Here is a 27,029-nt window from a genome sequence, read left to right on the forward strand (position 1 = left end):
TGAAGATATGTAGACTTGTCGACTTACACTTATAAGTAAGAATGGGTTATACGTTTGGGGTGGACAGGAAGTCAATTGGGTTTGGATCATCTGTTTAGCATTGGTTTTTGTTGTTTTTGTTTGTGTTTTCATTTTTCTGTTGTTTGTAAATTGGTTGGTGGGGGGGAATGTAAAGTGGGTTTTTTGTAGTCATTTATTTATATGTATCTTTTCTTTAGCCTACTGGACCCCTGGTCTAGTAGTTACACTGGTTTATTCTGTGTAGAACTTAATTGGCCATAACCTTATATGCCTTGATCTTGCCTGGTGGCTGCATACTATGGGGGGGGGGAGGAAATACTATGGGCTGCATACTATGGGAAATCAATAAAACTGAATCCATCACATGCCTTGAGACACAGGAAGCATCTTATCTGATACATGCAAGCCAGTTGATTTTTTAAAATTATAACAAAATAAAAAATTTAAAAAATCCTTCTAGTAGCACCTTAGAGATCAACTAAGTTTGTTCTTGGTATGAGCTTTCATGTTCATGCACACTTCTTCAGATATCTGGAATGAATTTTTTAATTTTTAATTTTGTTTTGATTATGGCAGACCAACACGGCTACCTACCTGTTTTAAAATTATGATAATGATTACAACTGGAATGTTGTGGAGCTGGTGTTGAATCTCTTCCAGCACAATGTAGGTATTCTCTGTGGCCAGAATATAGCCAGCAAGCACTGACCAATTTCTCAGACAAGATTTATAATTTTTTTGTAGAAATGTTTTTGCACAGAGTATTTTTGTTTCTATGTCATATCAATATTTAAAGTGAATCAAACCTGGCAGCAGTCACAGCAGATTTATGTTGCATGGTTTAGAACTGTGAAAACTGCAGAGATGCAGACCAATGATTGCATTAATCTTTTTGTTGTTGTTGTTGAAAGAAATAAAGGGAAATTTTACTTGTTCCCAATTGCACCCTGAAAGCATGACATGGGTGAAATTAAAAATCCATGTAAATTGTTTAATACTATTATTTTGTAGCATTTTTATTTTCATAATAATTGCATAAATCAAAACAAGAGAATAGACTCTGTCCTCAGGGATGACACAAGCAAGGGAAGGGAGTAGAGAGGGGGAAATGTAAATTGTTTTAATATTATATTTTAAATTGCTGTAATGTGCCCTGAGACCTTATGGTGAAGGGTGGTTAATAAATTATATTATTATGAATATATGAATAAGAGATGAGAGTTTTAGAATGTCAGACTGATGGGTGAGATTTTAGCAAGTACCGGTATTTAAATCTTTTTAAGACCAAACTGGTATCTGAAGAAGTGTGCATGCACACGAAAGCTCATACCAGGAACAAACTCAGTTGGTCTCTAAGGTGCTACTAGAAAGAATTTTCGATTTTGTTTTGACTATGGCAGACCAACACGGCTACCCACCTGTAACTGAATAGAAATTGTGCAAACTGGCAGCAACCTTTGGTGTCTCCCTGCTGTCTAATTTTAGTTTGTAAACTCATTGGGGCAGGGACCTTTCTGTTACACTCTTAAGAGCCTCCATGTGTATCGACTTCACTCATGACACTTAAAACATGTTGCTATTTATATGAGTCATCTGTGCACTGCCTTGATGATGTATCTACGGTAAGTTACTTTGAGCCCAGAAATTCACATCCATTATAATTCAATCTGAAACAATAACATAATTACTGCAGGGTAGAGGAAACATTCAGATTTGAAGCAAATAATGTGATATGGATTTATAAGCATGAAACCATGAACATGTTTAATCCTAATGTCCTAATTCAGTAGTTCCCAATGGGTGGTCTGCAGACCACAAGGGCTCTGTGGCACCAGTCACATAACAAAAACTACTATAGAGATTTTCAAAAGTAGGGGGTCCATGGCTTGTCATTTGAAAAATAGCGTCCACAGTGCTTACCTAATTGAGAACAACTTCCCCAATTCATTCACAGCCCTTAAAGACTAAAAATATTGGAATCTTTTAAAAGGGTGTTAGGGTCACAAAGCTAAAAAGATTTAAAGATATATTTATTGTTTCAAAAGCTTAAGCATTCAATCAGGATGGACCATCAGATTACCATTCTGTTTACAAGGTGTGTTTGCGGTTACCTTTCTTGTTTATTCGGAAACCTGGGGTAAACAGGTTAGAAGTGTCCCTAAATCCCTAGCTTAATTTACATCACAATAGCATCTCTGTCTGACAGGAGGAAATCTGCTCCTTTAGGGCAAGTTAAGTTTTGATGGAAGGGTTTTCACAAGGTCAACCTCTGTAATGCCAATCACTATCAATTATTGCAGCCCAGGAGTCAGGAAGTCTGGTATTTAAATTCATGTCACAAAGAAGAGTAAGCTAAAGAGAGCTTGATCCCACTGTGCTAGCTACACTCCCAAATCCAGTTGTGAACAAAAGAAAAGGGTGCAAAGTCCTGTCATGCTTACATCACTGTGGACAGCATTGGTGATACTTTGGAGCAGCAATATTTTGGCCTTTGAAAAATAGTTGGTGCCCTTTGGAGTCTTCTTTTAGTCTTCCCTGGACAGTGTCCTACGTGCTGTTGTTGGCTGTTTGCATGAAGCAAAAATACATTTTTGTGTTGAGAAATAAGCCTGCATAGATCATTAGAACAGAAGTAATTTTCTTCCAGTGTTTATGCTTGATATTTTGCATGAGACTTTTACTTTTACACTGAGACACGATTTGCTGGGCTCTGGAACTTGCAGTCTTTGGCAAGGTTGTTAGTATTTACAGGTAGGTAGCTGTGTTGGTCTGCCATAGTAAAAACAAAATAAAAAGTGGGGGATTTTTCCCTCAGTAGCACCTTAGAGACCAACTAAGTTTGTTATTGGCATGAGCTTTTGTGTGCATGCACACTTCTTCAGATACACTGAAACAGAAGTCACCAGACCCTTATATATAGTGAGAGAGTGGGGAGGGGTATTACTCAGAAGGGTGGTGGGAATGGGTGATTGGCTGATAGGTCTGGAAAACCTGTTGACGACTGTTAAGGACTGCAATTGGACTTACAGGAAAAGGCAAGGGGTGAGATGGCTAAAGATATTGTAGCTTTGTCATGTATAATGAGATAAGAATCCAATGTCTTTGTTCAGACCAGCTCTCTCCATGGTTTTAAGTTTGGTATTAAGTCTCTCCATATTTAAGTTTGGTATTAAGGTCTCTCCATGGTTTTAAGTTATCTTTACAGGACAGACTTCATTGCTCATTGTTCTGCTTTAAACCCTTAGAGGAGTGAAAGAACACTTAGTAATTGTATTTTATTCCATCCTTTATTCAGTAAATGAAAGTAATGAGATTCTAAAAACTGTGAGGAGGAGGAGGAGGTGATTCTTTCTGCTCAAGAGAAAAGTTTATTCAGGGATATATTGCTTGTTTTTCCTTCCACGTTTACTTATTTGTGGAGTTTGAGTGGCATTATAAATAGCAGGCATGTTCAGTTGAACAGATTTTTATGTATATGCTAAGTTTACCATTATTGTTTTGCTGGTGTTGTAAGAAAAAACTGCTCCTTTTCCCAAGAGCCCATATAGAGTCCTTTTGTAGGTTCTCTATCCGTAGGAGAAAATAACAGAGGCCAACCAGAGAATACTGAGAAGCAAAGCAGCTAGTAAGCCTGATCTTTATTAACTGTTGCAACAGGGTGCTCACAACCACACGCAGGAGGCAGGAGGGACCCAGAACATTGGTGTGCAAACTCTTATATAGACATTTGAAATTGCCTCCCCTGTAGCTTAAGACCACCCCCAATACATCATACATACATCACAGAAGGGGTGGTCTACAGCAGAAATCTGAGTGTGTTTTCCTGTACTGTTTCCAGACATGTGGTTTTATATATTTATGTATGTGTTTGCCCAGTACAGTTATGAATGAATGAATGAATGAATGAATATATATATATATATAATTCCTATAACACTGGAAATGAAACAATGACAATATATTTCATTTCTTTCTCCTTTTCAGAGCAATGAAATGGCAGAGCTGCAGAGAATTCGGATGAAAGATGAGATAAGAGAATACAAGTTCAGAGAGGCAAGACTCCTTCAGGACTATACAGAACTTGAAGAAGAAAACATTACATTGCAAAAGTTGGTTTCCACGCTGAAACAGAACCAGGTTAGCACTGACTGGATTTTCAGAAACAGGTTGCAAAAGGAACAATACCAACATCTGAATTACATACCATTTTAAAATACAGTATACATTCATTGCCAGATAATGGGAGCAAGCAACAGAAGACACTGTTGAAGGAGGGTTGCCAGAAAACATGCTTTGCATGCAGAGGGTTCCAAGTTCAGTGCCTGGCATCTCTTGGTTTAAAAGGGCATTTATATAGTTGGGCTGGAAGTAGCTTTATTTCTTAATTTTATTACCATACATTTGTATGGTCATGGTGCTGCTGCAACCCACATTTAGCCAGCCTGCAACTCAGTGGTAAGTTCTGACCCATCAGCTGAAGACCAGTAACTTAGTTGACCAGTGCCACAAAATCATGTTAATGGTTTAAAATATGGAATATAATGTACTGTCAGTGGTGGATGCTGAACCCACAAAAAAGAGTGATCTGATTACTCCACATGGTTAGATTGCAGTCTATCATGTGACAGCTCTGCTCTATTAAGAGATTTTAAAATGCCATGAGTTGTGAGCTGGGTATATAGAGATGCATTTGGCTAAATGTTTTGACGTCAATTTAGCAGTTGCTAGCTCCGGCCCACCACCACCCCTTTGTAAAGCATTATTAAGCCTTAGGGTCAGGCTCTGAAGATGGGTGGGGAATTGGCTGCCAAGCCAATTGGGCTAGAAGCTTATGCAGGGTCCAAAGAAGGGAGCAGTTGATTGTGAGAAAACATTTCCAAAACTGAAGGGAGTCTCAGAAGCAATCTGTGATATTGTATGCTTGTGGGTCTGATGTTCAAAGCAATAAAGTCAAAATCCCTTTGGGGAGTCACAAGCACTTACATTTGCCTAAAATAGCTCTTTGGAACCCAGACTATATTTAGAAGTAATTGCTATCCAACATTATTCTACCCTATAAACACAAATAGCAGATTGTAAGCAGAGGCTATGTTTCATTTTCTTTCTTTCTTTTTGTAAAATGGACAATTTCTAATCACTTTTTTGTGTTACGCAGAAAATTGTTCCCATTTTCAGCAAAAAAAATATCACTGCTAATTATACCATAGATAAAGAGCTGATTAACTTCTGAGATTACTCATTATATAGTAATTGTGTTACTTGAATAGTATATAAATATATGCTGTATCTTTAACAAAGGAATTAATTTATGTTTCTGCTGTTTGCAAAGAGCCAACTGTCTCTCATAAATGAATATTGATCAGCTTGACTAGGGATTTTGGACATGTAGTTTCCAGGGAAAATTTATGTATTTCTATGCAATCTTTCAAACCTTTACCTTCTCACAATTTTATTTTGCTGTGTCTGCTTTTATTCATAACATTTTATTTAACCATTTTTTTTATTTAATCATTCTTAACATACACAAAAAGATGATGGACAAAATAAGTCATATATATGTCTCAATTAGTATTTTTATTAAAACCTTGTGCTCAATTGCTTTTGTTACACCATTTTCCTTTAAAAAAACAACTTACCGTGTGTTTTTGAGCAATTTTCTCTCTATGTTCCCTGAATTCATGTTTTTATGTAGTGAACACATATTTTTCATTTGTGTCTTTAATGTTTAAAAAAATGGTTATAGAGTCATAGAATCATAGAATTGTAGAGATGGAAGGGACTACGACGATCATCTAGTCCAACCCCCAGCAATGCAGGAATCTTTTTGTTCAATGTTGGGCTCAAACCCACGACTCTGAGATTAAGAGTCAGTGTGGTGTAGTGGTTAAGAGCGGTAGACTCGTAATCTGGTGAACCAGGTTCGTGTCTCCACTCCTCCACATGCAGCTGCTGGGTGACCTTGGGCTAGTCACACTTCTTTGAAGTCTCTCAGCCCCACTCATCTCACAGAGTGTTTGTTTTGGGGGAGGAAGGGAAAGGAGAATGTTAGCTGCTTTGAGACTCCTTCGGGTAGTGATAAAGCGGGATATCAAATCCAAACTCTTCTTCTTCTTCTTCTTCTTCTTCTTCTTCTTCTTCTTCAGAGTCTCATGCTCTACAGATTGAGTTAATACATTTTCCATAACAAAATAAAAAATAAAAAAAATCCTTCCAGTAGCACCTTAGAGACCAACTAAGTTTGTTCATGGTATAAGCTTTCATGCATGCACAAAAGCTCATACCAAGAACAAACTTAGTTGGTCTCTAAGGTGCTACTGGAAGGAATTTTTTTATTTTTTATTTTGCTTTGAGTATGGCAGACCAACACGGCTACCTACCTGTAACATTTTTCCATATATGTCTGTAAGTCTTGGGCTTAGCAACATGTAGAAGCACCTGAAACATATTGGATTTTCTATTAAATTACAAAAAAATACTTGGTCACATTTGATGGTACAAAATCAATACATTTTAGTTAAGAGGTAAATTTCATGAAATATGCCTGATAATGTTTATTCTGAAAAACTGTTAACCTCCCCCCAATTTGGTTTGCACTACATAATCATCATTATGAAAGATGTAACATATAACAAACTTACGATAGAATTACAATGGTTTCAAGGCATCTCTCTACTGACCAGTTTATATAGTCAGTAGAATTTGAGTCCTTTCTCCATCCAACAGTTTTAAGTACAGTATGTATGTTCAGTCTTTCTTTTCTCTCTCTCTTTTTTTGTACCTTAGTTTAACAGATGCAGCAAATGGCAGGTTGTTTGTAAATCCAACTTTTAGTATTTTGAATGTTCTTTATCTTACCTAATTCAGGTTGAATATGAAGGCCTGAAACACGAGATAAAACGATTTGAGGAAGAAACTGTATTGCTTAATAGCCAGCTAGAAGATGCCATCCGGTTAAAGGAGATTGCGGAGCATCAGCTAGAGGAAGCCCTGGAGACGTTAAAGAATGAGAGAGAGCAAAAGAACAATCTGAGGAAGGAACTCTCCCAGTATATCAATCTAAATGATAGCATGTATAATAACCATATTAATATCTCGGTAGATGGATTAAAGTTTGGAGAGGATGGGAATGAACCTAATAATGATGACAAAATGAATGGACACATTCATGGACCCCACATGAAAATGAATGGTGACTTTCGGACTCCCACAGTTAGGAAAGCAGAATCACTGCACCCAGTCTCGGATCTCTTCAGTGAGCTCAACATCTCTGAAATGCAAAAACTGAAACAGCAGCTCATGCAGGTAACATTTGACATGTATTGTAAACAGAATCTGCTCTTATTCCCTTATGGGGGTACACAAGAGCCCTTGTAGAGTCCTTTGCAGGTTCTCCATCGGTAGGAATAAATAACAGAGGCCAACCAGAGAATATTTAGAAGCAAAGGAGCTAGTAAGCTTGATCTTCATTAAAGCTGTTGCAACAGGGTGTTTTCCCCACACACAGGAGAGCAGGGAAAAGACCCAGAACAAAGGAGCGCCTGCTCTTATAAAGAAATTTGAAATTGCCCATGCTGCCATTCAAGACCACCCCCAGAAACCTCACACATACATCACAGAAGGGGTGTAACCCAAGACCCCCCACCAGATACATCATACCTACATCACAAAAAAGCAGTCTCCAACAAATTTCAACAGAAATCTGAGAAGTTTATTTTCCCATACCTGCCAGTTTATATGATAATGCCTTATCTGATTGCCTTTCCTGCGTAGCCCAGACATTCCTTTAAGCTAGTAAATACTTAGTTCCTGAATCTCTTACGCATATTGATAGTGTGTTCAGCTTAACAGATACCTGCCAGACTGTATTTACAGGGAGGTATAAGTCCCAAAGAGAATTGGGAAGCTTTTCCTATTGTCTTCTCTCCTTGCTGAGAAATACTTGGTCAGCTGGGAGTCAAAATGGTGCTGCTTCAGACATGTGGCCCATACATTCATGTACATTCTTACAAAAATTCCCCCCTTTGAGGCTTAATTTCTTTGATAAAAATATTCTTACAACACATGGACTATTAAAAAGGGAAAACAAAAGAAAAAATTTCTTCCAGTAGCACCTTAGAGACCAACTAAGTTTGTTGTTGGTATGAGCTTTTGTGTGCATGCACACTTCATACCAAGAACAAACTTAATTGGTCTCTAAGGTGCTACTGAAATGATTTTTTTATTTTTTATTTTGTTTTGACTATGGCAGACCAACACAGCTACCTACCAGTCATTAAAAAGGGAGTTTCATATAATGTACCAGATATTGGGCCCAACTACATTTTTCATCCACTCAGTGGGAGGGTGCTTTGTAGTTCTGGTAACTGCATAGGAGAAATAATTCCACCAGATGTGGTTTTTCCCATTATAGTGACAGAAAAAATGACAGATGCAATATTTTATGTTCTGTGCTGCTTTGACAAGCATATACCTCCCTGTTTTATCTTGCCTTCCTTTTTATTCTCTTTTCCGGTACCCTATGCCTACATTTTCTTCAACTATATATACTATATATACCTCTGTCATCTACTGTTTCCTCCTATGCTGCCTGTGCATACAATTCCTTACTTTCTTTAGCTATCCTGATCCTCAGGTAGCCTCCCTGGATTCTTCTCCTGTGCAATCCTGTCCCTCCACTCCACCTACTTATAGCCCAACATTGCAGATACTTATATTTATAGAGTTAGGATAAAGTTTGCTTTTTACATACAGTTTAAATTATTTTTCCATAGAAGCAGATGAGCTTCCAAGTTTCACCATGAGTTTGTTGGTGCTAGTCACTCTTAAATTCCCAGTGTTACAACTGGGAAATAGCTAGATCAGCCAGACCAGTGTGTATTAGAGTTATTTGTATTAGGACAGACCTGTGTGTATTAAGCTGTGTGTTGGGCACCTAAATCCTGTAATAGCTAATTAAGCTAGACCTAATTCCTCTGGAATTAGCTAATTAAGCAATGGATGGGCCATTAAGAAGCCAACAGAGCACCAAAAGAACTTTGAGATTGTGGTGGCATGGAACAAGATAGATTACTATTTTATAGTAGATTGTTTGTCAGTACAAGGCCTATATAGCTTGTGTATGACAACAGTAATACAAATGTAGTACCTATCAAGATTATTGCCTAGAGCCAGGAACACTGTTCCTAATTATCTCTCTTCCTAATTATATATTCACCTAATATTTCCATAAATTACTATCTTTTATGTGTCATGGGGTTTGAAATAATAATGGCCACCATCTACTAAACTAATTAGGTTTGGTTTTATTACATCTCATCAAACAAGTTGCACCACTCACACTTGAAAGAGCTCATTTGCTGCTGTTCTTTCCTTTAAAAAATAATAATACACTGCTAGTCTAATGGCATTTCCCCCTCAAATTGCTGTTAAAATATATCTAAAGTACTTGGAATGGTGTGCATATCTCAACTAAAATTTTCCAGGTTTGGTGGAAAATATTGTTGCCTATGACTGGTGACACAAATATTGGCTTACAGTATTTGCATGCCACATTAAACCATAATTGAAAACAAACTTTCACATGAATGAGCAGCATGCAAATGCACATTGCCCAGAAAGGGTCTCATGTTGCTCCCTTTCTGATGGACAAAGCAAGCTGCCCAGAAAGGGTCTCATGTTGTTCCCTTTCTGATGGACAAAGCAAGCTGCAGGCCAACATGTTGTGTTATCCGAATCTAGGCTCAAGAAACTGGAACCAGTTAACAAGTAGGATACAAACCACAAGCCTGGATTCAGTCGACATTAGCCAGATTCTTGCTTATTTTGTCCATGGTGCAACTGCAGCAAGAGTGAGAGAGGAACATGGCAGCTTTTGAGTAGTGTGCACCAGCAATGCTGCTTGCTCACATAGCTATAGTTTAATATGATGCTTTAACTGGGCCACTAGGCCCATGAACACAGAACATGAGAAGGAATTGTTTATTTACTTTTGCTAGCACAATACCAATTGCTTTATAAATAACAGGAACAAGAACAACCACCATCACCACCATAATAACCAGCAAAGGTACAGGTTAAGACATTGTTTCTCTGGCATTTTAAATGAAATTATTTTTTAGGTCTGATGGGCAAGGAAGCTATATTTTAAGCACTGAAGCTAAGTCATCCATTTTGCTGTCTCAATTGACTTTGAAGTTGTGATGTATCTGGAAGGTGCTTTTCTTGTTTTTTAACTTGTTTTTTGTGCTTTTATTTTAGTGTATTTTTTATTGTGAACTGACCTAGGATGTATTATAATGAAGGGCATCATACAAATGCCTTAAATAAATAAAATGCAACTTTCTTGCAAAATGTAAGATACTGTGTGATTTCTTAGGAGGAGGAACTTTCTGACCTCAGCAGTAGTAGAGGTGCCAGTTGCTAGGCTCAGGCTTTTTAAGATACCAATGGGTACTGAGCAGTTAGTTTTGCACCCAGCTTCTTTTTTGAGACATTAATATTTTTCTCCCTGGGTTATTGCAGGTGGAGCGCGAGAAAGCTATTCTCCTGGCTAATCTTCAGGAGTCACAGACCCAGCTGGAACACACAAAGGGAGCACTTACTGAGCAACATGAGCGGGTCCACAGGCTCACTGAGCATGTCAACTCTATGAGGGGTTTACAAAGCAACAAAGAATTTAAAGAGCTAGATTTTGAGAAAGGCCGGGATTCTGGGGAAGAAACCCATGACTATGAAGTGGACATCAATGGCTTAGAGATTCTAGAGTGCAAATACAAAGTAGCTGTCACGGAGGTGATTGACCTCAAAGCTGAAATAAAGGCCTTGAAGGAGAAATACAATAAATGTGTTGAAAACTACACCGAAGAAAAGGCGAAGTATGAGAGCAGGATCCAGATATATGATGAGCAGGTGACAAACCTGGAAAAGTCAACTAAGGATAGCCACGAGAAAATGATGCAGATGGAAAAAGACTTGCAAAGAATTACAGGTGTTGCAAATGAGAACCACAATACACTCAACACAGCCCAGGATGAGCTGGTGACTTTCAGTGAGGAGCTGGCTCAGCTCTATCACCATGTGTGTTTGTGTAACAACGAAACTCCTAATAGGGTTATGCTAGATTATTACAGGCAAAGCAGAGTTACTAGAAGTGGGAGCCTCAAGGGACCTGATGATCCAAGGGGGCTTCTGTCCCCACGGCTGGCTAGGAGAGGGATGGCATCTCCAATAGAAGTGAGGACACCGACTGAGCAGATTTCAAGGGAGAGTGCAGAAGCCAACAAAGAGCAAAGTCCAACAAAGACACCCACAATTTCTCCAGTCATCACAGCCCCCCCTTCCTCCCCAGTTTCCGACACTAGTGACATTCGCAAAGAACCGATGAATATTTACAACCTGAATGCCATAATAAGGGACCAAATCAAGCACTTGCAGAAGGCTGTAGATCGGTCGCTGCAGCTGTCACGGCAGCGTGCAGCAGCCCGTGAACTAGTACCTATGATTGATAAGGACAAGGAGGCCTTAATGGAAGAAATACTGAAATTGAAGTCCCTGCTGAGTACGAAACGAGAGCAGATAGCGACCCTAAGGGCTGTGTTGAAAGCCAACAAGCAGGTAAGCTGTTAACTGCCCATCTGCCATTAGGAAGGTATGTGTTTTAACTAACAAGTTTAAGGGTACTTTTAATTTAGGTAAGCCTATGTTTATGGCATGGGACGCTGGTGACGCTGTGGGTGAAACCACAGAGCTTAGGGCTTGCCGATCAGAAGGTTAACAGTTCGATTCCCCATGACGGGGTGAGCTCCCATTGCTCGGTCCCTGCTCCTGCCAACCTAGCAGTTTGAAAGCACGTCAAAGTGCAAGTAGATAAATAGGTACCGCTCTGGCAGGAAGGTAAACGGCGTTTCCGTGTGCTGCTCTGGTTCGCCAGAAGCGGCTTAGTCATGCTGGCCACAGGACCCGGAAGCTGTACGCTGGCTCCCTTGGCCAATAAAGCGAGATGAGCGCCGCAACCCCAGAGTCATCCGCAACTGGACCCAATGGTCAGGGGTCCCTTTACCTTTACGTATGTTTATGGCAACCTACGTACGGTTCCCATAAAACACAGACTTTCTTTGGTTTTCCGTTGGCCTCTCACATAATTTATTTTATTTTAGGTACTCTTACCCAAAATTACTTTAAAAGAACTGATAAAATTACTTTATTGCAACAATGAACTTAGTTCACTTAGTTTTTATTGAACAAACTTGAGCATTCTGCATAATAATAAATGTGGCATACACTCTAGATTGCATTGAATTCCAGAGGCCTAGGGAACCAATCATATTTTGCTTTTGCATGGGGTCAACTCAGACCTCAAAACTTCAAACCAGCTCCTTCACGTAATCCCAATTCTTTGTCTTGTTTAAGCAAAAATTAGTTTGACATTATAGGCAAATTTAGGATAGGAAGTTGCGTCAAACAATGGTTTACAATTCTGGTTTAGAGGCAAAGAATTATTTCTGCAAACTATAGTGAGGCTTTAATGTAATGGCAAACTATAAACGAGGAGAGGAAGGAAGGAACTGGAGCTTATGAGTGGAGGAGGCTGCTTTAACCTGTGGCATACTCCTGATCCTGATCAGAGCATTAAAACTGAACCATCTCATAGTGTCCAGCAATTGATAATTAAGGCACTTTACAAGAATGCATATTATGGAATTATGGAAATAGTTAATTATTCAGAGTTCGTAAAGACCTGAGTGGATACACACACATGTTAAAAAAGACTAGTGTGGATTTGACTTCAGCTACTGTTTTTGCTGCAGTATAACATGGGTAGAGCAGTCCTATGGGAAAGGGAGAAATCTAGGTAGATGTATTTTCCTTGGCCTGGGAGGCTTGAGCTGGGAGGACAGAAGGTGAGGGCAATTAAACACAAATGCAATTAAACACAAATGTATAATATCTATCAGAAAAAAAGACAACCAGTTGAAAGTCTGTTTTGACTAATCAGTTGCTTTCAGTTTCATCAGTTTGTATATGAAATGCACATGAACGTTGTAGATATGTGTCCTCAGGAGTGTGGTATTACCAGTCTTCCCCTGGATGATAGATTAAATAGATGGGATTGAAAAAGACTGATTACACATATACCAACCTTTTGGTCTGCAGATAGTAAAATACCAAAATACGAGGTGTAAACCAGCTAATTACGCTACCATAAAGCAATAAAAACAAACAACCCATAAACCAGCTAGGAAGGAATGTTTCTTCTCATATTTTAATTGTGTTAGCTAGCAATTACCGGTAACTTTGCTTTAAAAAATTGTATAGGCAGCCCATCCAGAAGGTTGAGGTAATTTTAATCTATTTTAGTATTTTAACTTTGGTATATTTTAAAATAGGGGTGTAATTTTTCTTGATTTATCTTTTTTATAAACTCTTTGACTTTTTTTTTTTACAATCAAGTGGTATATACATTTTATGAAATGAACAAACATCAATAAGGGTGTGAAATTCTGATACGTATCAAAATGTGCAAAATGCATAAAAAACCACCACTTTTTGAACCAGTCAGGAGCTCTCTGCCTGAGTCACTCACACACCTTGCTTATGCAAAGATAGATAAGCGGCTCTGAATATCAAGCCTCAGCTCTGCACAACCTTGTTTGGGTAGCTTGTTTATATGCTATGATTTCATGTAGTGCTACCAGTCTCATGTTATTCTATATTCTGTACCTCTGAATTATTCTTGCTAGTATAGGAATGTGTATTAACTGATTTCGGACTTAGAGAGTTGTTCCTGAACCAATAACTTCTGTATGCCCATACTCAAAGAGTTCTCACATCTCTAGAGTGGTGTTATGGCTTCTAGTTGCTGAAGAATGAAAACTCGAAGAATTATGTCAAAATGCTTTAATGTTTAGATTGCTGCATTACATATACAGATTGTTGGCTTTAGGCAACACGATCAATCCTAAATACAGCTACAACAAAGGCAAATGCTCTAATTGCCAAAACTTCAGTCATTGATCCAACTCTGTCATACCCCCTGGTTTTCCTGTAAAGGGATGTGGGTGACGCTGTGGTCTAAACCATTGAGCCGCTTGGGCTTTCCGATCAGAAGGTCGGTGGTTCAAATCCCTGTGACGGGATGAGCTCCCGTTGCTCTGTCCCAGCTTCTGCCAACCTAGCAGTTCGAAAGCACACCAGTGCAAGTAGATAAATAGGTACTGCTGCAGCGGAAAGGTAAACGGCGTTTCCATACACTCTGGTTTCCATCCTGGTGTTCTGTTTCTCCAGAAGCGGTTTAGTCATGCTGTCCACATGACCCAGAAAGCTGTCTGTGGACAAACACCGGCTTTCTCAGCCTGAAGCGAGATGAGCGCCACAACCCACAGTTGTCTGGACTTAATTGTCCGGGGGTCATTTACCTTAACCTTTTACTTTTCCTATATATAACAACACTAGACAGCTCAGTACAGTCAGTATATTTACTGACAGGTAGTTCACTAAAAAAAGTACAACACAGTTCCTACCTCTGACTGCCTCTTGTTCTAGGCAGACAGCTTACAAATACAGGATGTCCCAGCAAATGTTCTCCCAGCATAAATTCAGTCAGCCACACTACCAACACCTCGTTACAAATACAGGGCTACTTATACTCTACTTTGTGCTGAATCATTGGCATCTGGCTCTGACTGATTCACACCTAACAAGCTGCAGGTACAAGAACAGTATATTCAGATTAACCCTGTCTTGACTTTTATCTGCAAGCATAACTTATTCCAACAGTTACAGGTAGGTAGCCGTGTTGGTCTGCCATAGTCAAAACAAAAAAATAAAAAAAATTCCCCAGTAGCACCTTAGAGACCAACTACTGTAAGTTTGTTCTTGGCATGAGCTTTTGTGTGCATACACACTTCTTCAAATACTCTGAAACAGAAGTTACCAGACCCTTATATATAGTGAGAAAGTGGGGAGGGGTATTACTCAGAAGGGTGGTGGGAATGGGTGATCGGCTGCTAGGTGTGGAAAACCTGTTAACGACTGTTAACGACTGCAATTGGTCTTACAGGAAAAAGCAAGGGGTGAGATGGCTAAAGATAGCTTTGTCATGTATAATGAGATAAGAATCCAATGTTTTTGTTCAGACCAGGTCTTTCCGTGGTTTTAAGTTTGGTAATGAGTTGCAATTCAGCAACTTCTCTTTCCAGTCTATTTCTGAAATTCCTTTGTAATAAGCTTATACTCGTCCCACTTGGCCTCCAGTAAATGGGTTTTGCAGATATTTGTATTGTTTCAAAACATTTGACTGGAGTTGGCAGTGGGGCAAAAGAACGTTATACAGTGGTACCTCGGGTTACAAACACCTCAGGTTACAAACACTTCAGGTTACAGACTCCACTAACCCAGGAGTAGTACCTTGGGTTAAGAACTTGCCCCAGGATGATAACAGAAATCGTGCGGCGGCGGCATGGCAGCAGCGGGAGGCCCCATTAGCTAAAGTGGTACCTCAGGTTAAGAACAGCTTCAGGTTAAGAACAGACCTCCAGAACGAATTAAGTTCTTAACCAGAGTTCTTACCACTGCACCATCGGGATGAAGTCTCCCTCAGACTGCCATCTTTTTTCAGCCAAAGAAAACTTTTGCCTCAAATGTTTGAAATGCAGTGTATTCCAGTTGTATTGCATAAGCCAGACTGAAATAAATTTGCACTAATGACATGCTGTGTAAATGTGAGTATATTGTCTCAGCTAGTTAAATATGACAGTTGTTGAGCTAAACATAGCATATTCGCTTCTGTTTCTTGTAGTTTCTGTTCCATCCAGCCTACCTTTACTGTCACAAGCAATATGCTTCTCAATCTCATTTGCTGGAAACCATAGGAGGGGACAGTGCTGATATGCTCAGGTCCTGCTTACGGGTTTCCCACAGGCATCTGGTTGGCCACTGTGAGAACAGGATGCTGGACTGGGTGGGCCATTGGCCTGATTCAGCAGACTCTTCTTATTTTGTGTTATTCAATATACATACATATATAATGGCTGTGTCTTTGCTTCAGACAGCTGAAGTGGCCCTGGCTAATCTGAAGAATAAGTATGAGAATGAGAAGGCCATGGTGACAGAAACCATGACTAAACTACGTAATGAGTTAAAGGCTTTGAAAGAAGATGCAGCAACCTTCTCATCCTTGAGAGCCATGTTCGCAACCAGGTACTGAAATAATTTTATAAATAAATAAATAAATTTAATTTCTTTATCATATATAACTTGACATAAAACAATCTAAATAATAAAGAAAGATAGTACATTGGGATAATGCAAATGATTTTATGAGTACAGTGGAACCTCGGTTCCCGAACGCCTCTGTTATTGTACATTTTGGCTCCTGAACGCCGAAAACCCAGAAGTACCATACTTTTCTGTGTATAAGAATAGCTCTGTTTACTTTAAAATAATGTTTTAAACCTGGGGGCATCTTATACACGGGTAGTGGTTATGGGTGATGGGTGTTTGGTTGCATCCCCCCCCCCGTTAAAAAGCTCAACAACTCTGTGCAATCCTCCCCCCAAAAAGCCCAACAACTTATACATGGGGGCGTGTTATACGGTAAATGCTTCCATTTTTGAACGTTTTGTGGAACCTGAACATGCAACGCAGCTTCCGCTCAGTGCAAGAAGCTTTTGCAACCAATTGGAAGCCATGCCTCGGTTTTCGAACGTTTTGGAAGCTGAACAAGCTTCCGGATCAGATTTCGTTCAAGAACTGAAGTACTTGAAGTACTGTAGTCCATTTATTCCTTTTTCTCATTAAGAGTTCTCAAAGTTCATTCTTGCTTAGCAGGCAGATAGTTAATGCTTAATATCTTACAGTGCAGTGCAGCCCAGCTGACTCAAATAGGGCTTACTTTTAGGCAAGTGTGGTTAGGATTGCAGCCCGAGTCAAACACCCCAGCTTCTCAAGTCCATTCCGCCCTCAGTCTCTACAGCAACCTCCATTATCAACTGTGATAAAATGCAGGTCCCTGTTGTGACATCTTGTGCTTCCAGCGATCACACTCTTTCAGAGATATGGCCTTCTTTCCCAAGAGAAACTAAGACAAACACGTAGTTATTTATGTCATAAGGGTTTCTCTGTTGTGCTGGTTCATTTCAGCTGGGACATGAGGTTATTTGAATTACTTTTAAAGGAAACAAACAAACAAAAAACAACCAAGGCACAAAATTCAAACTTATAAACTTAAAAAGGGGGAGAAACAGGCTTATGAAGCAGTAATATCAAAAGAGATTAGGGCATACTTAACAGTGCTTTGAATTAAGAGGAAAAATTGATACTTTAGTATGGAGAGGTATTAGGCGTATAAATAATAAAAGTTTTCAAATTCCCTAAAACTTTCCTATTTTTACTGCAGAATTTCTGGTGAGCTTATACTTTAGTAAAATTTGGGAGTTACTTAATTTGATAATTACAGTGGTACCTCGCTAGACGAATGCCTCGCTCCTCGCTAGACGAAAAACTCGCTAGACGAAAGGCATTCGCTAGCGAAAGGCTGTCTCGCAAGACAAATTTTCCTATGGGCTTGCCTCGCAAGACGAAAAATCCCCCCCCCCCCGTCAAACCGCTATTCTCCCGTTGGTGCTTCGCAAGATGAAAAATTAGCTATATGACAGCACTCGCAGAACGAATTATTTTCGTCTTGCGAGGCACCACTGTAGTTCTTTCTGAGCTTCACTGAAGAGTTTCAGTTCTTTTCAAATGCAGTCCATGTAGCAGTTAATATATAAAGCAGTGGTTCTTTTATATTAACAAATTAGCCATTAATAAAGCATTTAGACAGTTGGGAACAAAAAAAAAAGAAATCAGTTATTGATCAGCATCAGAGTCCACTTAAGTACAGAACATTGTGACTTTTTGAGTGCTTGGCTTGTACTGAAATGAAAGTTCCTGTAAGGAAAGAAGCTCTGCTTTCAGTATAATTAAATATGTTTCCCTCCAGCTGATTACTAATACTATGACATAATGTCTTGGCTCTGTTAGGAATATTTCTACTTGAAACGTCCTGGGGTCATGTCCATTTTTAATTTACATTGCAATATAGATTGCATTAATTTAATTTCCTTAAGCAAGTCCCGCCACACCTTCCACCTTTCCAGCAGATCCAGTAAATGTTAGTAGTGGCATATGTAAGTTTCAGAGCAAGTAAGAGATGAGTAACTGAGGAAATAGTTTTCTCCAGTGTCTTGTGCTTGTTGCATGATTTCAAGTCATGGGACTGAGAGGGTTTTTCACTCAGATTGGTTTTGTTCAGTGGGTTTCTTGGAGCCTTTTGCTTGGCTGACCCTTTTTGATTGCATATTGTTTTGTTTCTCTCTCTCATTGAATTGAGAATAATTCAGGGCAGGTCCATGTTAGAAATGTCTTATGGCCCATTGACTCAGGCAAATTTAGTACCTTTTTCTGTCATGGAAAAGCATTAAATTGGCCCAGACTGCACATAAATATAGCCAGCAGGCAGCAAGATCAGTTACTTTAGACATACTTTTTCAGCTGCCATGATAACAGGTGATGGGTACTTTTTTCATATGTAGCTGGTTCATGCTGACATTTCTCCGTGAGGGACGTTCACATAATCTGGAAGACACTTCTCTCTCCCTCGCTCTCTCTCTCCAGGTGTGATGAATACGTAACACAGTTGGATGAGATGCAGAGGCAATTGGCAGCTGCAGAGGATGAGAAGAAGACCTTAAACTCTTTGCTGCGGATGGCTATCCAGCAAAAGCTCGCCCTCACCCAGCGTCTGGAAGACTTAGAGTTTGATCACGAGCAGTCCCGGCGGAGCAAAGGCAAACTTGGAAAGAGCAAGATCGGCAGCCCTAAAGTAAGTGAGGAGGCATCAGCCACCGTGCCAACCATAGACACTTTCCTCCTGCATAGTCAGGGCCCACAGCAACCAAACATACTGGTCAGCAGTGGCACTCAGAGGAAAAGGTATGCATGCAGTCATCTTTATAGTACAGTGCAGTGGCCTGACTTGAATTAAGGTCATTCACTGAATTGCAAATAATGAATATATTTTGGCTGGGGTCATTGAGAGATTGGGCTGTGTGAAGAAGTGACTTTTCAAAATGTGAAGCTTGGCTAGTAATTCCATCTGCCCATAATATTTTTTCTTCCTTTTGATATAGTCATGGTTCATATTCTGTCAGTATTTCAGCATATTCTGTATGTTTTGAATGTATCTGCTTAATACATAGCAAAAATATACCTCTTGATGGGGCGGGGTGAAGTGGAGGGGCATATCTAAGAGGCATATCCACATCCAAAGGGAAATGATCCTCTGATAAACTAAGGTGCTTATAAACTTTTCTTTTTCTCTTCATTATTGAAATGTGGGCAAGGAATGTGATTATCCTGTTGTGCTTCTCAACACCTGTGTTAAAATGAATAAATGTTCAATAGCAGATGACTTTTATTCAAACCCAGAAACAAACACTAGTGGTTTGCAGAGTTGCATATAGTTCTGTTGCTGTCCCACCAACAGGGGAAGGGAGGTCAAGGAGAAGATGGTGGACAAAAGGTCCCACCACTTTGTGGGAACAACTTCCACGAACAGTATCTAAACAAGATTCCCCTTGTTAAGAGACTTTTAGGGCAGACTTTCATTGTCTGTGTACTTACACATTCAGCATAAATGTTAAATGCAGATATTATAAATGAAATGGAAAATATGCATGATGCCTAAATAATAATTAAATACCTAAATTGGGGGATGAGAATTGGATGAGGGGCCCTATACAAGATGTGACCCACCAAGCAACACCACCACCATGTATTATGGCCTCAGATTCTTGACAACACTGAAGAAGAGCCCCAAGCAAGCAGCAAAAACAGATTTTATTGACCCTATGGTGGGCCATTGTACATGGCAGGTGATCTATGCTCAGCTTGATGGGTCATGTTGAGCAGCTTGTATCTTCTCTTTCTAAATTTTATAAGCGAAGCTTCCCTTTATAGGAAATATGTTTTCCTGTCGGGTGGCAGCAATGATAGGGGTGGTGACAACATGCTGGTTTGCTTCATGGAGGGTGGTGCGGGGGGGGGGGGGGGAGAAGGAATGTGATAATGTCATTCAAGGAGCCATTGCTCAGTAATTAAAGTAAAAACTCTTTTGTTTTCGTATGTATTTTTTCTTGGATCTCCTGCAAGACTATTCTCACCTTCCCCTTGTGATCAGAGCCATCCCAGGACTTCAGGGACCCACCTACTGCCTTTATTAAGAACCCCCCCTGATCACACCTCCACAGAATCATTTCTTCTGAGGGGCCCCCCTTCCATGGCCTCCATGAATGAATTCTTCTATGGGCACCATCTCAGCAAGGAAAAAAGGTTAACTGTGGCCATCCCAGGTAAACATTTTTTCCTTGGGTGCATGTAGTGCAAAATGATTAGCTGAGTATAGGGGGAATCCCTGCCAAACACTGCACATGCAATTTTTAATTTGGGCACATTCTTCCGTCTTTTATAGATTTGCATCTTTAGACTGCCCCAGACTACTCCTACATGATAATCAGTGAAACTGTTCTGGAGTATGTGATTGGAAGATTTCTTCCGAAGTGCCCTCTGCTCATTTCAAGCAAAATTCTCAGTGGGTCACATTTCCCTCTGGCCCAGGTCAGATAGTCAGTCAAGGCTTCAGAAGCAATGCTTTATGAAGCCAGGAAGACGAGTCTGCGTCAAATACTCTTCCCTTGCCCCCTCCCCATTGTGCACTGACTTGGGTGCAAAGATCCTGGCTTGTATTAAGTCAGAGCTCCTCTGGAAATTCTGGTATGTTAACTAACTAACCATTCCTGTTTGTTAAGCCAGAATTCCCATGGTTGGATGTAGCAGGGAACTCAGACTTACTATAAGGCAGGAGAAGAGAAGCAAGGGGAGCAGTGCTGGGACCCAATGGTCATTCACAACTTCATAATGCATAGATTATGAAGCCTTGAATGATTGCCTGAACTGGGTCATGTTACTGTAGTCAAGATAATAATTTCAACTGGAGTTCTGTTAGTGCCTTGGTTGAGTTTGATCCAGTGTTTCATTTGAAGCCATTTGATGAAATAATAAACTGGTGCAATGAAACAGCTATGATAACTTGGTTGAACAGTATATTATAATTATCTTTCAACAGATAGATGCATATCTTCAGAGCTAACATGTTGCCTTTTCTTACAATGTGCCAGTTGTTTACTGTGCAAGGTACTGATAACATAATTCAAAGAAACCTTCCAAGTGCAGGGGAACTTTTGAATGGTGTGAAATTTTAGGAAAAGTTAGAAGAAAGATAAAACCTTATTGAGTTTTGACACAATGTGCACAACCTAACAGAGGTAATTTCAGTGGTTTAACTGCTTAACTGTGTTGGGTTGAGGCCAAGACTTGAACATTTACCCTGGATTTACGGCTAGTGTTCCTTTCATGCCCTTGTATGTTGCTTACTGACAGTTTGGCCAACTGGAAACAACATGGAAACATTAAGCCTACACGGCGCTTTGTAATAAGAGGCACTTACAGGTTAAAAGCTCTCAGTGGTATCCAACAAAGTAGTTCTGTTAGTGCAAGGATTTCTTGCACTATGGAACTTCCCCTTCTTCTTTTCTCCCCTTGTACCTCCTGCCCCCTCTCCAGATCTGCTCAGGAGGTCTGGGGGAACTCCCAGAGCAGAATAAGGGGGCATGCAGGGAGAGGAGAGGAGGGGGATAAGTTCCATTGCACAGCCAAAAGTCCTTGCAGTAGCAGAAATACATAGCTGGATAGTGCCCTTCATCTGCAACCTTGTGCAACTATTGTAGATGGAATAGCTTGTTTACATATCGGAAATGGCATTTTTCACAAAGAAAGTGTTTGAAATACAGTAGTATCCTGTGGAATTGAAGTCTGTTTCCCGGAGAACCATAATGGTTACTTAGAATCATTATGTGAAAGTTTAGGGGGGAAATACATAAAGCAGTGCCATGCCTCCTATTAGTAAAAGGGGAGTATCTTTGTTTTTCAGTCTGAAACGAGCTATAGTGGGGAGAAGCCCTTTGGCCTGGTGATATACATTCTGGGGTGCATAACTCTTCTTATAATGTGGCTTCTGATCACCCTTGCCTGATTCTGCAAAATCAACTTTAAGCTGACTCAGTGCTTGTGATTTATGTGGTAATAATGTGTAAAGGACAGCAAGATGTTTGTAAATCTTGAAGCAGTTTTTTCTACAAGCCAAACCAAATTTTCACCAGAAAGATTTGGGAAGCATCTGATTAACTAATAAAAGCAAAGCATATTGATAACCAGTGTAGGTAAAGTGTGGCTGAGGACAGGGGCGTTCACCCAAGACCTGTCCCTAACACCCTCGCTTCCCCCCTCTTGTCTAAATGGAGCTTCTACTCAATTTTGCTTGAATGCAAGTAGAGCCCTCTGTGTGACTGGGGACTCTGATGAAGCAGGGACCTGAACTGCACAGAGTTAATCTGTTTGCGTTCAAACATACACAGATAAAAGTCCCATGTAGGTGGGAGACAAAGCAGTGGGGATGGGGTGATGTGCATATGGATGGTGGGGGTGGGGCTTTTGTGCACACACTGCCCCTGTTCCCATGTTGCCTGAACACACCTTAAGATAGCATAAAATAGATTCAGCAGAGATCTCCTTTTTAGGGTACAGCTCACCATCTAAATTCTGCTAGAAAACTAGTTGTTGGTTCTGCACAAGCCTAGCACAGTGTTATATATGGCAAATTATGTCAGATTGATTAGTTCAGCTATACACTGGATTTAGGCATGTCGCAAAAATGGCAGACCAGGATATCACAGGTAATGAATTGTGAGAGGCAATCAGAATAAAGTCATTTCCATTGTTGCCTTCATGTCTCCCCTGTACCCTGCTTATTACTTATAACCGCCTCTTTTCTACCTCTCAAAAGTTCTGGCACCAGTGGAACGTTGCAAAAGGCAGAACATCCCTCATGAGGAGCACTTGAGAGGAATTTTCATGGATTTTGCATCTAGGCCCAGTACATGTTACCAAATACAAGGTGGGGGTACTTTTGGTCATTATGCATAGTTCCTCCACCACTGATAATTACGCTGTTGGAATGTGCTAAAGTTGATCCAAATCTGACATGCTTTTGGTGGAAATGATCTGATGTATTTTTAATTCTTTTAAACGGAAGAGTTCTTTCAAATGAAAAAGTTCCTTTTTCTAGCCCCATTGCCCTTCCAATAATACAAACTTGCACTCTGCCTTTTGACTTAGATACTTCGTTATCATCTATTAGAAGAAATGCTTATCTTTTTTATTTGTCTTTTAACTGCAACTCCAAAAGAGCCTTACTTTGAGTAGGCTCATTTAAATTAATGGTCATGACTAACTTAGATCTATTAATTTCAATGGGTCTACTGAGCAAAAGTTACTTGAATACAACCCATTGTAAAAACAGAAATATAAATTTTCTAATAAAACCAGTAGACTCTTAACTAAAAATAAAGGCAACATACTCAGACAGACTTCTGGGGGACTCTTGCAAGAGCTCCCACTGAAAATACCTTCTTAAGCTCTTTATGTTGTGAATTAGAAATATACAAGGTAACTTCCGATACTGGCAGATTTTTCCTGCTCTTTTCCTAGTTATACGTAAGACCATTAAGAGCAGATAGAAAAGTGAATGAAAACAGCAGGAGTAACATCCTTGTTCCTTTAGGCAAGAAAAGGTGCTTGTAAGCAACAGCAGTTCTTTCATTGTATAGAGAGCAGAGCAGTATGAGACTGAAAGGTGTGCAGTCATAGGTGCTTCTAGTATCTGTCTGAGCCAACAGTCAGAGAGTTTTAAACATGTGAAGTTCAATTCAGGAAGCATATCTTATTGAGATTATTAATATTGTGCACGTGGAAGCCGCTGGATGAACAAAAACTGTCTCTTGTATTGAAATAAAAATTATCCAGTCTAAAAATATGGTTCAAAGGTTTTACACACAGGGCTTAATTTCAAAATAACTTTAAACAATAAAAATTACATTCAGTTATTTCCATATTTCTTACACTCGTCCCAACATAAGGCATAATAGATTACAAATAACTTGTATTCTGTGCTAAAATCAAAGCTCTGTCTCTTCTCCAATGCAGCCTCAGGCTGTTTGCTGGAAACTGAGAGAAAATACATTGTTCTCTTCAGTAGCTTAGAACAAAAAGACACCGCACCAAACATGGATGCCTACCAGATTAGCATATGCATAGATCTGTGCATTTCATGTGACTGTGAGCTAAACACCTTGTGACTGAGCCACAAATATAGTCCCATGATACAGCTCCATTACAGCTCCTAACCTGGTAGGCTGTTTTTCAACTTCTTGGAAATTTCCTGACATATTTCACAGTATGCAGTACACACGGCTGCTGCTACTACTAATTTTATTATTTATACCCACCCATCTGACTGGCTTGCCCCAGCCACTCTGGGTGGCTTTCAACTTAGATATAAAAAATAAATTAACACACTATAGACATATCAGTTCATGGGACGTGTCTCTGTACAGTGCCAGTCACATGTATTAGGGCCAAACTACATGTTACGTTGTTCATACTTTCTTGACAGTGCTTCTGTTTCCAGGTCAGCCCCTTCCCCCGGTTCAAAAAAATACTAACTCAGTCTTTTCCCATCCCAGCTGCCATTTGACCCCAAAGGTGCTGTATGATGACCTGTGCAGCACAATCCTATAATATGTACTTAGAAATACATCTTACTGTGTTCTGTGAGGCCTACTGCCTTGTAAGTGTGCTTCAGATTTCAGCCATAGTTTGCTGAGAAAATGCATTTCTAGACCTTTCAACAACCAACCAATTTCTGAAAAATGTGTCATGGGAATGAATTAAAATTGAATATCATAATTCACACCATGCAGAACTACAGTCCATAATTCAGTTTAATTTTATTTTTTACAATGATTTTTAACCAAATAATGTCTCAAACTTAAAAATATAACTGGAAGAAGAGTTAATATAACTACAAGAAGAGGAAAGGGGTCTAGTATTAGTGTTTGGTTACTCTTCTTTCTTCCATTTATTAATTTTACTGTAAGGTCTTTTTAAAAAATTGAAAGTCCTTTTTAAACTATGTGCAGTTTCTTAAATAAAAATGCTGCATCTTTTAGCTCTGGTGCATCAGATACAGTTGGGGGAACCTATCTGATGCATATTCTTTATTTATAATATATTCTTAGGCAGCAGGTGCTGACTTGCTTGGTGCTACATTCTGAAAGACAATTTCACACATTTTAAAAGAACATTTAAAATATTGCTAAAATCCTTTATAGGGGGAGCATAGGGAATTATCTTTCTTTCTTAGTAGTCTAAAAGGTAAAATTAAATATATTTCTAAATAATATTATTTTCTATTGCTATAAACCTCACTCCCAATTAATTAGAGTTTCTTTGCACCTGCATTTTGTCTGGTATGCAGGGTCAATGTTGTGACCTCTCTTCCAGCCAGTTCTTATCTTCCCTCGCTTTTGCAGCCATGAATGCCTCAGCCTTTACACAGGGGTCCCTTTCAAGAAGCAGGAAAAGAAAGCTATCTGTGTAGAAATGCTGGCTTTCTTTGTCTGAGAGAGAGAAATGAGCATTTGCACCCCATAATTACCTTTAGTCTTTAAACTGAGTACTATGCATTTGAATTGATATTTTACTAATGTAGCAGGCTGCTTGGATGATAATGAAACACACAAACATTTGCAAATATATCTTTAAGCTCATTTTTAAAGGCAGGTTTTGGTCAGATGCCTCACAGGGAATTAGATGCTTGTTTTATTTCAAGTGCTAGAGGTGCAGTGGCACATCAAAGTAACTGAAAGTGCAATCCTATATGCTTGCTATGTCAGGGAAGGGGATATGCTGCTGCTACATTGGTGGAACAGCTGTCATATCCTAAGCATGCTAACTCGGGGAGGGGAGGGGAAAACACACAAAGTATAAAAATGGTACAAAAATAACAGACATATCCCCACTGCTCCTAGAAACATGACCAGTGTCCACCAGGAAGAGGTGGGCCAGCGACAATGGCAATATGTTGTCCATGCATGAAGGGAACAAAGTCATGTTGCCATGGCCCCAGTATGGAAGAAGCACAGAGAATAAGGTAGTGTCCACAGATACAGCCCAGGAAATTCTGTGCTGTGGTCCTCAAAGCAGACAGAAACACACCCAGGAGTTCACTGGTTTAATTCCACAGAAAGAGCAAGTCATTAACCTCACCCCATCCTCATCCCTAGTGGAGGAAAGAAATAAAACTACCAGACTCCAGATCCTTGAAATGAAATACCGGTATGCTGTTGGTTTCCTCTTTGTTTTATTTTGCTTTTGCCTGCCAGTGGCGCTTTCTTGTTTTTGTGCTTGGTATTCTGCAAAGTTGGAACAAGCATGCTTTAATTCAAATCCACACAGATCCCCCCCCCCTGTTCCTGGTGGGCATCATTTAGTGAAAATGTGATGGCCAGTACTATTGCATAGACACATCAACAAAGGTTCACTTGCTTCCTGGGGCAGTAGCTCAATACCCCAATGAAAATACATTTTACAGACAGCTTACACACACCATATTGGTGGGAAGGTCAAGGATAGCATAAGGGAAGGCAGGTGGGCAAGTGGGCAACGAGCATTCAGCTCATGAGCATCAAGCATTTTGCCAAGGAAATGCTCCGCCTAAGCTAGGAACCACACAGGAGCATGCTTCCTTTCCCTTCCACCAATGGGTTTCAGGGGTGTGAAGCATAGGATGTGGAGCCAAATGTACACATTGCTGCATAAGGGCAGGTGGTTACAGCACACTTACCTTTGGCACACAGAAAGAAATAGGTCCTGATCCATTGTGAGGCCCGTGCCCAAGAGGGGGTGACTGCCCAAGCGAGATGGAGTTCCATAAGCTCGGGTTTTGGAATAGACTGGAAACTCCAGTGCTAACAAACACACATATGTATCTTCGTGTGTTCTATTAGCATAGT

At 39.8% G+C, this 27,029-nt stretch overlaps 1 protein-coding gene across 18 annotated transcripts in view; it reads left to right on the plus strand.

Moving 5' to 3' along the window:
- Window positions 1–27,029, plus strand: part of BICD1 (BICD cargo adaptor 1) — a 118,400-nt gene that overhangs the window by 64,022 nt on the left and 27,349 nt on the right. For 6 of the 18 annotated variants that reach the window (XM_033163179.1, XM_033163181.1, XM_033163182.1 and 3 more), the window contains exons 4-8: window positions 4,006–4,158; window positions 6,886–7,323; window positions 10,543–11,634; window positions 16,067–16,218; window positions 18,676–18,883. In XM_033163179.1, the coding sequence (XP_033019070.1) occupies window positions 4,006–4,158; window positions 6,886–7,323; window positions 10,543–11,634; window positions 16,067–16,218; window positions 18,676–18,883 (2,043 nt within the window). Of the gene's footprint in view, window positions 1–4,005; window positions 4,159–6,885; window positions 7,324–10,542; window positions 11,635–16,066; window positions 16,219–18,675; window positions 18,994–20,211; window positions 20,412–22,960; window positions 23,072–27,029 lie in introns of those variants that run through there. The other 12 variants (XM_033163175.1, XM_033163176.1, XM_033163177.1 and 9 more) reach the window with 7 other exon arrangements.

Source organism: Lacerta agilis, chromosome 10 (genome assembly GCF_009819535.1).
Source record: "Lacerta agilis isolate rLacAgi1 chromosome 10, rLacAgi1.pri, whole genome shotgun sequence".
Lineage (NCBI taxonomy): Eukaryota > Metazoa > Chordata > Lepidosauria > Squamata > Lacertidae > Lacerta > Lacerta agilis.